Source organism: Micropterus salmoides, unplaced genomic scaffold (genome assembly GCF_014851395.1).
Source record: "Micropterus salmoides isolate LMB-PRFRI ecotype aquatic unplaced genomic scaffold, ASM1485139v1 Ms_hic_scaffold_10, whole genome shotgun sequence".
In the NCBI taxonomy this organism is placed as follows: domain Eukaryota; kingdom Metazoa; phylum Chordata; class Actinopteri; order Centrarchiformes; family Centrarchidae; genus Micropterus; species Micropterus salmoides.
Genome location: NW_024040041.1, coordinates 9,922,748 through 9,933,793, shown reverse-complemented (window position 1 = coordinate 9,933,793; position 11,046 = coordinate 9,922,748). Strand labels below are relative to the sequence as shown.

The window sequence follows — 11,046 nt, the reverse complement described above, 5'->3', positions numbered from 1 at the left end:
TTTAATGCCAAGTACATATTTCACATACAAGGAATTTGCCTTGGTATTTTGATGATGAAGTGAGTACTGCGATGTCAATAAACATAAATGGAAAATAGAATTAAAAATAATAAGAAATATTATAAAAATGTGTACAATATATCCATTTTTAAAATTAAAGAATGTGCAAAGCTCACAGTATAACTATGTGAAATGTACATGTGAAATGTATAATCCAAAATATGTGTGGTAGTATAACACGTTGACAGAAGTGGAGACGTGTGTATGTTAATGTTAGGTGTGGTGTCCATGATGCAGGATGAGCGTCTGTGTCAAGAGGGGGTCCCGCAACTTGGTGATGAGGCCAGTTGCAATTAATTAGCAGATGTTAGCATTCTAACACACTAAACCAAGATGTTCAACATGTTAAAAAGCAGTATGTTAGCATTGTCATTAACAGCATGTTAGCACGCCAATGTTAGCGTTGAAGTTCAGCCTTACAGAGCCGCCAGCATGGCTGTAGACTCTTGTTAAATGAGATGTAAGTGATATTTTTCTTGACTCTCTTTCTACAGTTAGCAGCTACATTGAGTTTAAAAAGAGCCTCTTATTCTGTCTGTATTAAAAATAGATCAGTGAAACGCCTCGATTGCTTAAAGGAGTATAGTCGCCTTTCAGAGCCCAAAATTAGAGTTTCTGCACTGTTCGAATCTGCTGGGTTTGATTTTGACCAAACAGGCACTTTTAGAAAATCCATCTTCAAAGGGTTTTGGTTTGTGGCTCTTATCGAATCATTACTGTTTACTGTCTCTGAAATGTCTCTTGCATCACAAGCAGATTCTGTTTCACATTACAGGGAAGAACACTCATTAATGCATTCACATAAACATTTGCAGTGCATTTTATTTGATAATGTCTGACTGCATAAATATGGCTGTCAAATCACTGAGCCTGAAGTCATCTAATGCTTTCTGTATGCTTTGTAAAACACACGTTTTTTAATAAAAACCCGAGAGAGAGAAAGAGATTCTTCTCACCTGCATCTTTACTTAATGATAAAGAAAAGCTGTCACGACTCACAAACGCTCACACTAAGACCTTGAAGCATCCACTTACCAGGCTGACACGAAGCCGTCAGTACCAGTGCACACAGTGCCTTTTTTGCAGTGACTTCTAATGTCCTCATGTTGCGTTTGACCTGTTTTCTCGTGTCAGGTGGCTTTGGTGGTGGATTTAATGGTGGTGGAGACGGCGGGAAGAAGGGAAGGAAGATAACCGGAGATACCGCCGCTAACAAACCTCCTGCTGCTAAAAAACCTCGTACCTGCGGCATCTGCCACATGCCTGGTCACACCCGGGTCACATGTCCCCAGCGGTGACAGCAGGTTAATGACACTAAGTGTAACAAGTCAGGTTTGATTTTTTTTTTAAATGTAGAATAACTCCCATTGTAAGTGCCTCCTCACAGCAGGTGGACTTTTTCTTCTGGTATATAAGAATTTAACCAAGTTACAAAGTTACATCTTGATAATAGTTCCAGGAGTGCAAAAAGTCATGTAATAACAAAATCAGAAATAGTATTTTCCAGGTGCAGTTGTGAATTGATGAATGGCTCTTTTCTGGTTTATAAACGTATTTCCCAAAGTCTCAAATTCTTCTTACTCTGAACTCTTTTTCTGCCAGAGTAAAAAGCTAAAAACAGAGAAGTTAAATCTCAGAGAAATAGCAGTAGTACCATGAAGCTGCTCATCAGTTAATGGGACACTAGTAATTCCCTGTCTATTGCGTTTCTCTGTCCTGACAGCTCGACTGAGATCAGTTGGAGGAGAGTGATTCTGACACAGAAGCTGTCTTTAATGAATAAATGTGTATTTTAAAGAAAACCTAAGTGGTGTAATTAATAGTATGTCTTAATGTGTTGTTTTTTGGTTTTCATCCTTTTCACCATCACTAAGTGTCTCCAACAGGAGACAGTTGTTTTGCATTTGTTGATTCATCAAGGTGGTTGCTGTTGGAAGAAACAGCAAAATATGCTTTTTACATTCTAAATGCAAAAGGAGTTGCTTCTCTTCTGTAGTCTGAGCAAATTTCAGTACCAAATATTTCTCTTTTAATATTGATGGATGCTAATAAATATACTGTAACCGTTCATGGTTATTTATGTTTTTACAGTCATGACAGAGGTAGTTTTGGTTTTGGTTTTGAGTATTTTGTATTTTAGTCTTTGTACCACTGGTTTTGGTTTTTGTTTTGTGTTGAGTCTTCAGCTTTGGAAAGAACCCAAACTCAAAATATCTTTCTTGCGTCTGTTCATTATAAACATAAAGAGAAAATATAAAAACTTTATTCTTAATGCATTCTGCTAAACATATTCACATTTAGTGACAGTTATGCCACATTACATCACTGGTTATTGAGTGTAGTTTGTGCAAAATGGAGCAAAACGTGCATATATCATATTTCCTGTCCTGACCAGTGGTGGGAAAAGTACTAAGATCCTTTACTGAAGTAAAAGTAGCAATATCACAATGTAGAAATAGGCTACTGTAAAAGTCCTGCATTCAGAAGTGTACTCAAGAATAGTACATACGCATTAGTCAAATTAAAAGTAAAAGTAAAAAATGACCCCTTATATGATATTGGATGATTATTATTACTGACACTGACTCATGTTAAGTGGCGTTTTACTGCAGTAGTTGGTCAATTTGCTGCTAATTTCACCTCCTGAAGGCTGGTTTATAACACATTTTTTATGATAATCAAATGTTTGAATTGTAAAATTGTAATCTGCAAAGTAGCCAGTAGCACAGCTGTCAAATAAATGAATAAAAAGTACAATACCTCTGAAATGCAGTAGAATAGAAGTACAAAGTAGCATAAATGGGAATACTGGGAGTACCTCAGTAAATGTACTTTCCACCCCTCCTGGCTGTTTTTCCCTGCAGACATGCACACACCAATGTTAAATGTTAATAAGTCTGTTCCCTAGAAAAATGTCTAGTGACCACATGTTACCAGACAAGAAGCCTCCTCTCAGACAAAGTTTGCAGCTTTGGTGTTTTACTGCAGGATTGAAATGGTTTCATTTTCCCAGAAGTGCTGCTTTCCTCTGTAACAAGGCGAGACAAATGAAGTGCGGGGCCCCGGGGGATGAAGGGGTTGGGACAAAGGAAAATCAGAAACGCACGGATTCCCGGCATGAGGCTGTAAGTTGCCCTAATGTTTTTTTTTTTTTTCTCCCTCTGTTGATATTCCAGAGAAGTAGCGATCTTTTTACCGTTACGTTTGGTGAGTCATGCGTGAGTCATTGCACGTGGGTGGGAGCGCGCTGTGATCCGTCCTGCCTGCTGTGTTGTTTTTGCCGCTCCATCCTCAGCTCCCAACTCCGCTACAGTAGTATCCAGGCAGATAACAAGTCATGTGATTGCCGTGTTTCTTTTCTGAATTGCAGCGGTAACCTCCTCCTTACGGGAAAAGCGTTCACACGTTATACATTTTTGACTGTTACCGTAACGCCGGTCCCTGTAGGGTTACTATAGGAGTACGGTAAATGTTAATAGTGAGATCACCTCAAGTCTTGAGAGAAATTACTGGAGCTATAAGAACACCATCATGCAGCATCACTGTTCAAACTCACTATTGAACACAACACAATATTATGATATTATAACACAAAAGTGCACATTAAGATCACTAGACTGTACTGTAAGCCTTCACTCCCAGGAGGAGTCCTCAAAGTCTTGTAACAATATTGAATAAGTATTAAAGCATAAACTTAAAGGGGCGGTCCACCATTAACAAATGAAGTTCAGTTTACTCCTGATGAAGAGCACCGCTCAGCCTTTTAAAAACGTTGGTATAATGTCCTCCGCGCTTCTGAAGGCAGTGTGAGAAAATAACCCTGATGATGTCATGGTGATGTCACCAGGGTTCTCTCGGTTTGGGCTTAAGACAAAAAATGTTTGAACACAAACTGCTTTACAAACTGGAGTGTGTAATGTTTGAAAGTGTTTACCGGGCAGTCGGGATCTAATGAACGACACAATCCAGTTGCATTATGGGAAATGTAGGATTATGGTTCTTGGACATTGGCGGATTCTAGGGACACCAGTGAGGTCACTACATTGTTGAATATCCTACCACAGGCACTGTAATGCCTTTGTTTTAGGAATATTGCAACACGATAATGATAATCAAATCACTTTTAAGTTATTTTCAGTTTCCCACATGTTATCATTTGCTAATATTTATTAATATTTCTGTCTTTCTTTGTATACTGTGACAATAATAGCTTAATAAATTGATTACTATTGGGTTTTGGACAGTTGCTGGGACAATTTGGATTGGAGAGCTTGTGCTCTCTGACGTTGTGAGAGGCGTTTAGTAGTTACTGACATTTTATATACCATATTTACCATTCCTTGTTATCTGTTGTCAGTTTTTCTTGTCTTTTGTTGCCAAACGACATGTGATTTCTGCTGCAGCTTAATTTCCCCACAGGGACAACAATAAACCAAACAATTTATCAAATTACTGAGAAAATAATTGGAAGCCGCTCTAATCTAAAGTGAAATAAACACCTACAGCTGTTTTATTTTGTTTTAAAGCCCATATGACTATAAAATGATTTGACTAACCCTACTTTATACCACAGATGCTGCACATCACTACAACAATTTCATTGTGTTTACATAACCTCAGCACTACGAGGTCAAAGGTCACAGGTCAGTAGAGGTGGATCACCACTCATCAACTCTTCCTGCTGTCTCATCATCATCATCATCCAGTTTTTCAGCAGTCGCTGTAGAAACAGTTGCCATGACACCCAGTGCCCATAAGTGATGCAAGTGATCCAGGTGCAGCGAGATCGCGGACCGTGCGAAGAGACCCTGTGTGAGTAGTTACTGGGAGTTTTACTGTAAACTGATCCACACAGCCTCAATGAAGACAAAAGGAAATTGGCTCTGGGCCTTTTTTCCACAGTAGTGCCTTTACCTTTATGAGCTGTTCCCACCTGGGGGCAGGGCGAGTACACATTCAGATAGAAAAATAAGTAAGTGTGTGTCATAACACCACTGAACAGAGATTTTTAGAATCACTCCTCTGTAAAGAACATATATGTTGGCTGCAACATATCAGCAGTCATTATCATTATCTGTGTTGTGCTCGACCTTGTTTCGAGCTCTCCTCTCTGCAGATGGGTTGCTTAGCATTCAGGGTGTAAAGACTTTCAGTCAGTGTTTAGTTCCATATTTGGATCAAACACGGCTGGAGGGGTGGACATTTCCACCAGAGAGTGAAGCAAGGCCTTCATTTCCATTGCAGATTTTGATCTTTCCTGCCTTTACAACTGTTACATAAAAATACATGAGCTCAAACTCAGTTCAGTATTTTAACTGCACAACCTCATTTGACTGTATTTAACCTTTGAAAGAGCAGAAACCTTTTAGAGCTGTCATACTAGTCATAGTTTAAGGCTTTGATTGGACTGACATGTTTGTTAATAGCTTTAAGGAATAGTTCAACAGTTTGGGAACTCATTTGCTTTCTCGTGGAGAGTTAAAGCTGGTGTAGGCAATGTTGGAGAAACTAGCTAGAGCTGGCTAGATTCTGAAAGTATCCAACTAAAAAACAAATCCTACACCCTCCCTTCAGGCCTCCCTCCAAAGCCACACCCCCAAAACACATGTTCATGTGCTGTGAGTTCAGTCAGATAAGCCAGCGAATCATTCAATTCAGACTTATTATAATCCTGCCACAAATACTGGAGATTTTTCATTTTTGTATCAGAACATTTGATTTATTGATTGCTGTCGGGATGTAAAGAGAATTTCAATAACAAATCAGTTATCTAACCCAGCTTTAAGGCTACAGCTGGCAACCTCTGAGTTTATTTTAGCATAAAGACTGGAAACAAGGTGAAACACCTAGTCTGGCTCTGTCCAAAGATAATAAAATCTGCCTAGCACCCATAAAGCTCACTAATTGTTGTTTGGAGTAAAATCAAAAGGTGTAAAATGCCATGGGTTCAGACTATTTCTACCTGACATCTAACTGCTCCCAGCCAAGAATGGTATTGATCTTCTCATGTAACTCTCCACACAAATGCAAATAAAAGTATTTCACAAAATGTTACACTGCTTCTTTAAAGTAGCAAGAATGTTAAAGCTTTTCTAGTAATTTAATAAAACATTAGGTTACATTAAGATAAGTCATGTAGGCTTGGATGTTACTAAAAAGTAAAGTTTTTTTAAAGTTTAGGCCCTGAAATAAAAATGAGTGAACTGTGTTGAAGTACCTTTGTCTCTTAATTGGATAATTGGCAATATTTTTTAATGAAGAAACGTTCGTGAAGTCACTCATTGTGTAGCAGCATCTCCTCCCCTAACTTTAGTTTCACATAACCTTGTAGTTATGACCCTCCTACACTGCTCCAATTTGCGTGCGCGGCCTCGTGAGCGCGGGCACGCACACTGGGGGCTCGGCCCTACGCAATGGAAAGGGGGCGCGCGCGGCTTAAAGCAGCGCGTTGTTGATGTGTCGCAGATTTTAAAAAGTGAGGGAGGGAGGCAGGCAGGCAGCTGGAGTTTGGTGTGAGGAAAGCGCAGAGACTCAAAACAAGTGTTCAGACCGGGAGCGAGCAGCTGCAGCGACACTCCGAGGGCGGACACTTCCTCCTTTTCCTCTTTGACAGTTTTTATTTTGACAATAACTGCAAACATCCAGTTTGCGAGCTGTGTGGAGAAGCGCGCGGCGATGGAGCTGTCATCAATAGGAGACCAAGTGTTTGCAGTGGAGTCAATAACAAAGAAGAGAGTGAGAAAGGTAAGAAGGACGACTAGTACCCCGGTATACTTCATATAACTTACATAACTTCTCTTCCTGTGCTTGTTATCCTAACGCTCCGTGTAGCATCCCCTGTCCTCATGCGCAAAAAAACTATAAGCTACGCAGTTTTCCAATAGTTCACACAAAAGATATGTTCAGACTAATCAGCTCTTTTAATTAACTGCGCCGAAGTTTAACATTGTTTTGCAGCCTGGGTCGCATCCTTTAGCCTCCTCGTGCAGCTGCTGAGGTGCTGCAGCATGAACGTGTTTTGAGGCAGCCTACGCAGCTGTAGTAAAATGTTGAAGGGGGTATGTATCCTGCAAGGGGGTATACGACCGATGCACGGGGACCTGCGAAGTCGATTTAAAGCTTCGCCAGCGAGCGGAGCTTTGTATCTGAGCGAAACTGCTGTGTAATATCAGTGCTGCTGCGTAATGGTGACCCATTGATTTACAGTATATGTGGACTCGCGCTAACACATTATCCCCACAGTAGATAATTTGGAAGCCGTTGTCTTATTTGACGCAGCACGTGCACATACAGTATATTCTGTAATGTAAAATAAATGAAGTGCAGTGCAACATCACCTTCATCTCACAGTAGTATGCTAAAGTTTAGACTGATATAATAAAATAATAAAAACTATTGACACAGTCAAACAGTAGTCTTCCACAAAGGCACTCCGGAGAGTAATACAGTTATTCTGCACTTGGGTTGACTCTTACAATTGTTTCAGGTTGAACGTTGCGCAACACCACGTTGTTTACATGTTCGCGTGACCCCACCTATCCGAGCCCCCGTTGTAATGTTCCAGAAAGAGCCCGTGCATTCTAGAAACCGGCTCACGTCACCGCGATGCCGGAGCGAAGCTGCTGTTTGGAGGCCACCCAGCCCCGCTCGTCATTGACGTCATCCCTGAGAAAAACACCATTTGAAGGGGAGAAAAATGTCCATGACCCTCCCTCGCGCCGCTCTTTAAAGTGACAGTCCCCCTTTTCTCTCTGGCTCGCACACAGCGGCTTGATTCACTTCTGCATCACGCTGGAGCAGATTGGAAGTGCAGGTTGTTGTGAATGTGTCCGACTCTATCTGCTGCACCTCCTCTAAGTGTGCCCCCCTTCTCCCTCTCTCTCTCCTCAGGGTAATGTGGAGTACCTACTGAAATGGCAAGGATGGTCCACAAAGTGAGTAAGCCTTGAGTCATCCTCCTTTGACCTCATCCCTTCAATATGTATACAGTAGCCTTTTCTTAGTAAGCTTCTTGATTCCTGAGCTCTGCGTCCTGTGAGTGAACTGATTTGAATGTGTGTGTGTTGGAAGGTACAGTACTTGGGAACCAGAGGACAATATTTTGGACCCGCGCCTGGTCCTGGCCTATGAAGAGCAGTGAGTAATCATGGAAAGCTTTTTTTTTATGCTTGCAAAGCAGTTTTATATTTATTTATTTTTATTTTGGTTTTCTTTCTGGACTCTTGCTTACAGTCTGTTTCTCTTTGTCACTTTGTCTCTGTCCTCTCCCACCCCACTGTTCCCACCTCTCTCCCAGTCAGGAGAAGATGAGAGCTCTGGCCTATCGCAGGAAAGGTCTCAGACCCAGGAGGCTCGTCCTGCGGGTAACGACACTCACCTTTCTTTCTCGCAAGCTTTTTGTTATACCTTCCTTCACTAACCCTCGCTGCTCAGTGTGGAGTTTGTTTATGTGAACACAGTTTCACCTTAACCCAGGTGGTGGGAAGGGTCTCAAAATAAACCTCAGACTTGGGCCCTTTTGGGAGTTGCAATGAGTGCACCATTGTCTAATTTAGGCTGAGCTAAGAAGGTAAATCTGGTACATTTTACAAGCTAAACATCAACATGTTAAAATTATCACTGTGAGCATGTTGACGTCATGTTATCAAGCTGAGGTCAGCATTTAACTCAAAGCACAGTTGTGGCTAACAGTCACATTGAGCCGCTAGCACGGCTGGAGTCTCTTTGGACAACAGTGGTTTCGGTCCTTTCATGGAATGTGTTGACAGTGAGAGTTATATATAATATCACATCCTTTAAGACTATATTTACAATAAAAACGTGTTGTCTAGCAAACATGTTGTGACCAGTGGAAAGAATCCACTGAAACAATCCAGACGACAGACATGTACCTGGAAACATAGTGTAGCTCAAAATGACCACAGTAATGGTTCACCTGTTGACCTGTCACCTTGCTCTGCCCCCAGAACATCTTTGCGATGGATCTCCGCAGTGCCCACAAGGAGAAGGCCCCCCCTCGACTGCGTCTGTCCCTCACCCGCTCCATGAGCACAGATGTAGACCAGGCCTTGTACCGTCGGCCAGCCTGGAGGAAGAGCAAGCAGAGGGTGGCCAAACGGGGGCTAGAGGGATCCCGGCACAAAACCATCCGTCCAGAGGACTGGGGCGGCACCAGCGAAGAAGAGAAACAGGAGTCTGAAAGCACCACCGAGGAGAGACATGAAGACAGTTTATATGGTCAGTTTCTCAATTTAATCACTAAGAAATTCAGTAGCCTGGTCATGACGTTTGACCTTTTAAAATAAATATGTATCTTTTTCTCTTTTTAAGGTCAGTCAGAGTGCAGCTCCCCGCCGTTGCTGGAGCGACAGGACTTAGAGATGGACGTGGAGGAGAAGGTGGACCCCGACCTGACAGTGGTGGGCACAGGAACATGGACCAACACTCCAGGTGGAGCAAGACAGAATGAAACATTTGCATGCGACCAATCAAACGACAGCGCCTCTGTGTCCGAGGCCGGACCAGAAGACGCACTCACCGTGTGCAGCAGGTCAGACTGGGACAGAGGTGAGGAGGGCGTGGAGTCAGCGCCAGAGTGTCCCATAGTAGAGAACAAAGTTTGCCAGAGGAACAATACAACCTCTGTGATAGTGAGCGTTCAGGGGAGCCGCGAGACGGCAGGTGACCCTGACGAGGTGAGCAAGGAGGAAGTGAAAGGCGACAGTCAGAGCGTTATCACAACAACACCGGGCAGTGAGACTGCTCCCGCTGGAGCAGAGCATCCCAGTAGCGTGATTGTGACTAACGTGACTATCAACTCTCTGACGGTGACTTTTAAAGAAGCCAAGGTGGCTGAAGGCTTCTTTAATGGCTATTGAGTGATGAGAAAGACAGAGAGAGAGAGAGAGAGAGAGAGAGGGAGGGAGATCAAAATAACCATAAGTAGACTTGCCACTCATTTTGAACATGTAAATAGTTGTTTATGTAAGAGAATTCCACATGTTTACAAAGTTACACTCATTTCCTACTGAGTTCAATGAAGACATTATTGCCTTTGAATAAAAAAATGAGTGGAAATTTTATCATTGTGGTTCATTTTATTAGGTGAGATAGGAAGCCTGAGGCCCCAAACATGATCTCAAGTCATCCATTGCAATCCAGGGGACTAAATGGATCTCAGTGGCAGGTTTCACTCCTGGGGTCGCTGCATTTAATGGGAGCGAGAGAAAGATGGTGAGACAGCAGTCCTGAAACATTACAGTCCACACTACAACTTCCATGCAGTTACTTTTTTCAGTCGTCCTCAGTGCTTTCCAGCTAGACATAGGTCTCACACTCAGATCTTTTCTCGGGGCTTGTTTCAGTCGCTCCTCTTTCTTACGGATAATGTTTTGTACAGATATTGCTGTTTTTCCAGTATTCGTACTGAGCGAACCGCATGCCCTGTCAGTCTGTGCCACATATGCACAAAACCCTGTCCTGTGGTGTGTTGAAGAGGTTTATTTCTGTCACAAAAGAAATAAAACAAAGACGGAGCGATAATGCCTGCCGCTTAGATGAAGTTCTGTATTTCAAGGAGGATGGGTGCACAAAAAGAAGTACACAGTTGTGTTTGCTGTCTGTCTGTCCTTTTACTTTTCAAGTACGAAATGCTTCCTGGTTCTATTTTTGTATTACCAATTGATAGTCCACTCTTTTCACTAGCCTTTGTGCATTTCAAAAGTGATATCAGCTTACTGCCGCTGTTACGCTGTGTAGGGTTATGTACAAATGGAAGCAGATGTATGTTTGGTCAGGCTGTAGTGAACTATTATTTATTGCATGTCACATGTATAAGCTTAAACTAACTTATGTCACTTATTGTGTCTCAATCAGTCTCTGATAAAGATGAACTGTCAAACATGTCTTCTCTGTAAAAAAAAAAACAAACAAAGAAAACTTTATTTTGCTTGTATTTCCAATAAATATGTACAAAAAGAACTGCCT

At 41.9% G+C, this 11,046-nt stretch overlaps 2 protein-coding genes across 3 annotated transcripts; both read left to right on the top strand.

Moving 5' to 3' along the window:
* Window positions 1–1,191: 1,191 nt before the first annotated feature.
* LOC119885028 (DNA topoisomerase 3-alpha-like) lies at window positions 1,192–2,828 on the top strand (the record flags this gene model as incomplete). Its single annotated transcript, XM_038695289.1, is given in 2 exon segments — window positions 1,192–1,364; window positions 1,784–2,828. A coding segment is annotated over 1 exon segment (167 nt), but the record flags the coding sequence as incomplete, so codon positions are not given.
* Window positions 2,829–6,514: 3,686 nt separating this feature from the next.
* On the top strand, window positions 6,515–11,040 carry cbx7a (chromobox homolog 7a). Of its 2 annotated transcripts, none has more exons than XM_038695283.1 (6): window positions 6,515–6,804; window positions 7,951–7,994; window positions 8,137–8,196; window positions 8,357–8,423; window positions 9,027–9,297; window positions 9,391–11,040. In XM_038695283.1, exons 1-6 carry the CDS (start codon window positions 6,736–6,738, stop codon window positions 9,936–9,938), a joined length of 1,059 nt encoding a protein of 352 aa, XP_038551211.1. In that variant the 5' UTR covers window positions 6,515–6,735; the 3' UTR covers window positions 9,939–11,040. The 2 variants fall into 2 exon arrangements, with proteins under 2 accessions (XP_038551211.1, XP_038551206.1); XM_038695278.1 differs by having other exon boundaries at window positions 8,131–8,196.
* Window positions 11,041–11,046: the final 6 nt, after the last annotated feature.

Coding starts and splice junctions, on each gene's coding strand:
- cbx7a (XM_038695278.1), top strand. CDS start 6,736: ATGGAGCTGTCATCAATAGGAGACCAAGTGTTTGCAGTGGAGTCAATA. Junction 7,995..8,130: donor TGGCAAGGATGGTCCACAAA/GTGAGTAAGCCT, acceptor GTGTGTTGGAAG/GTACAGTACTTGGGAACCAG. Junction 9,298..9,390: donor ACATGAAGACAGTTTATATG/GTCAGTTTCTCA, acceptor TCTCTTTTTAAG/GTCAGTCAGAGTGCAGCTCC.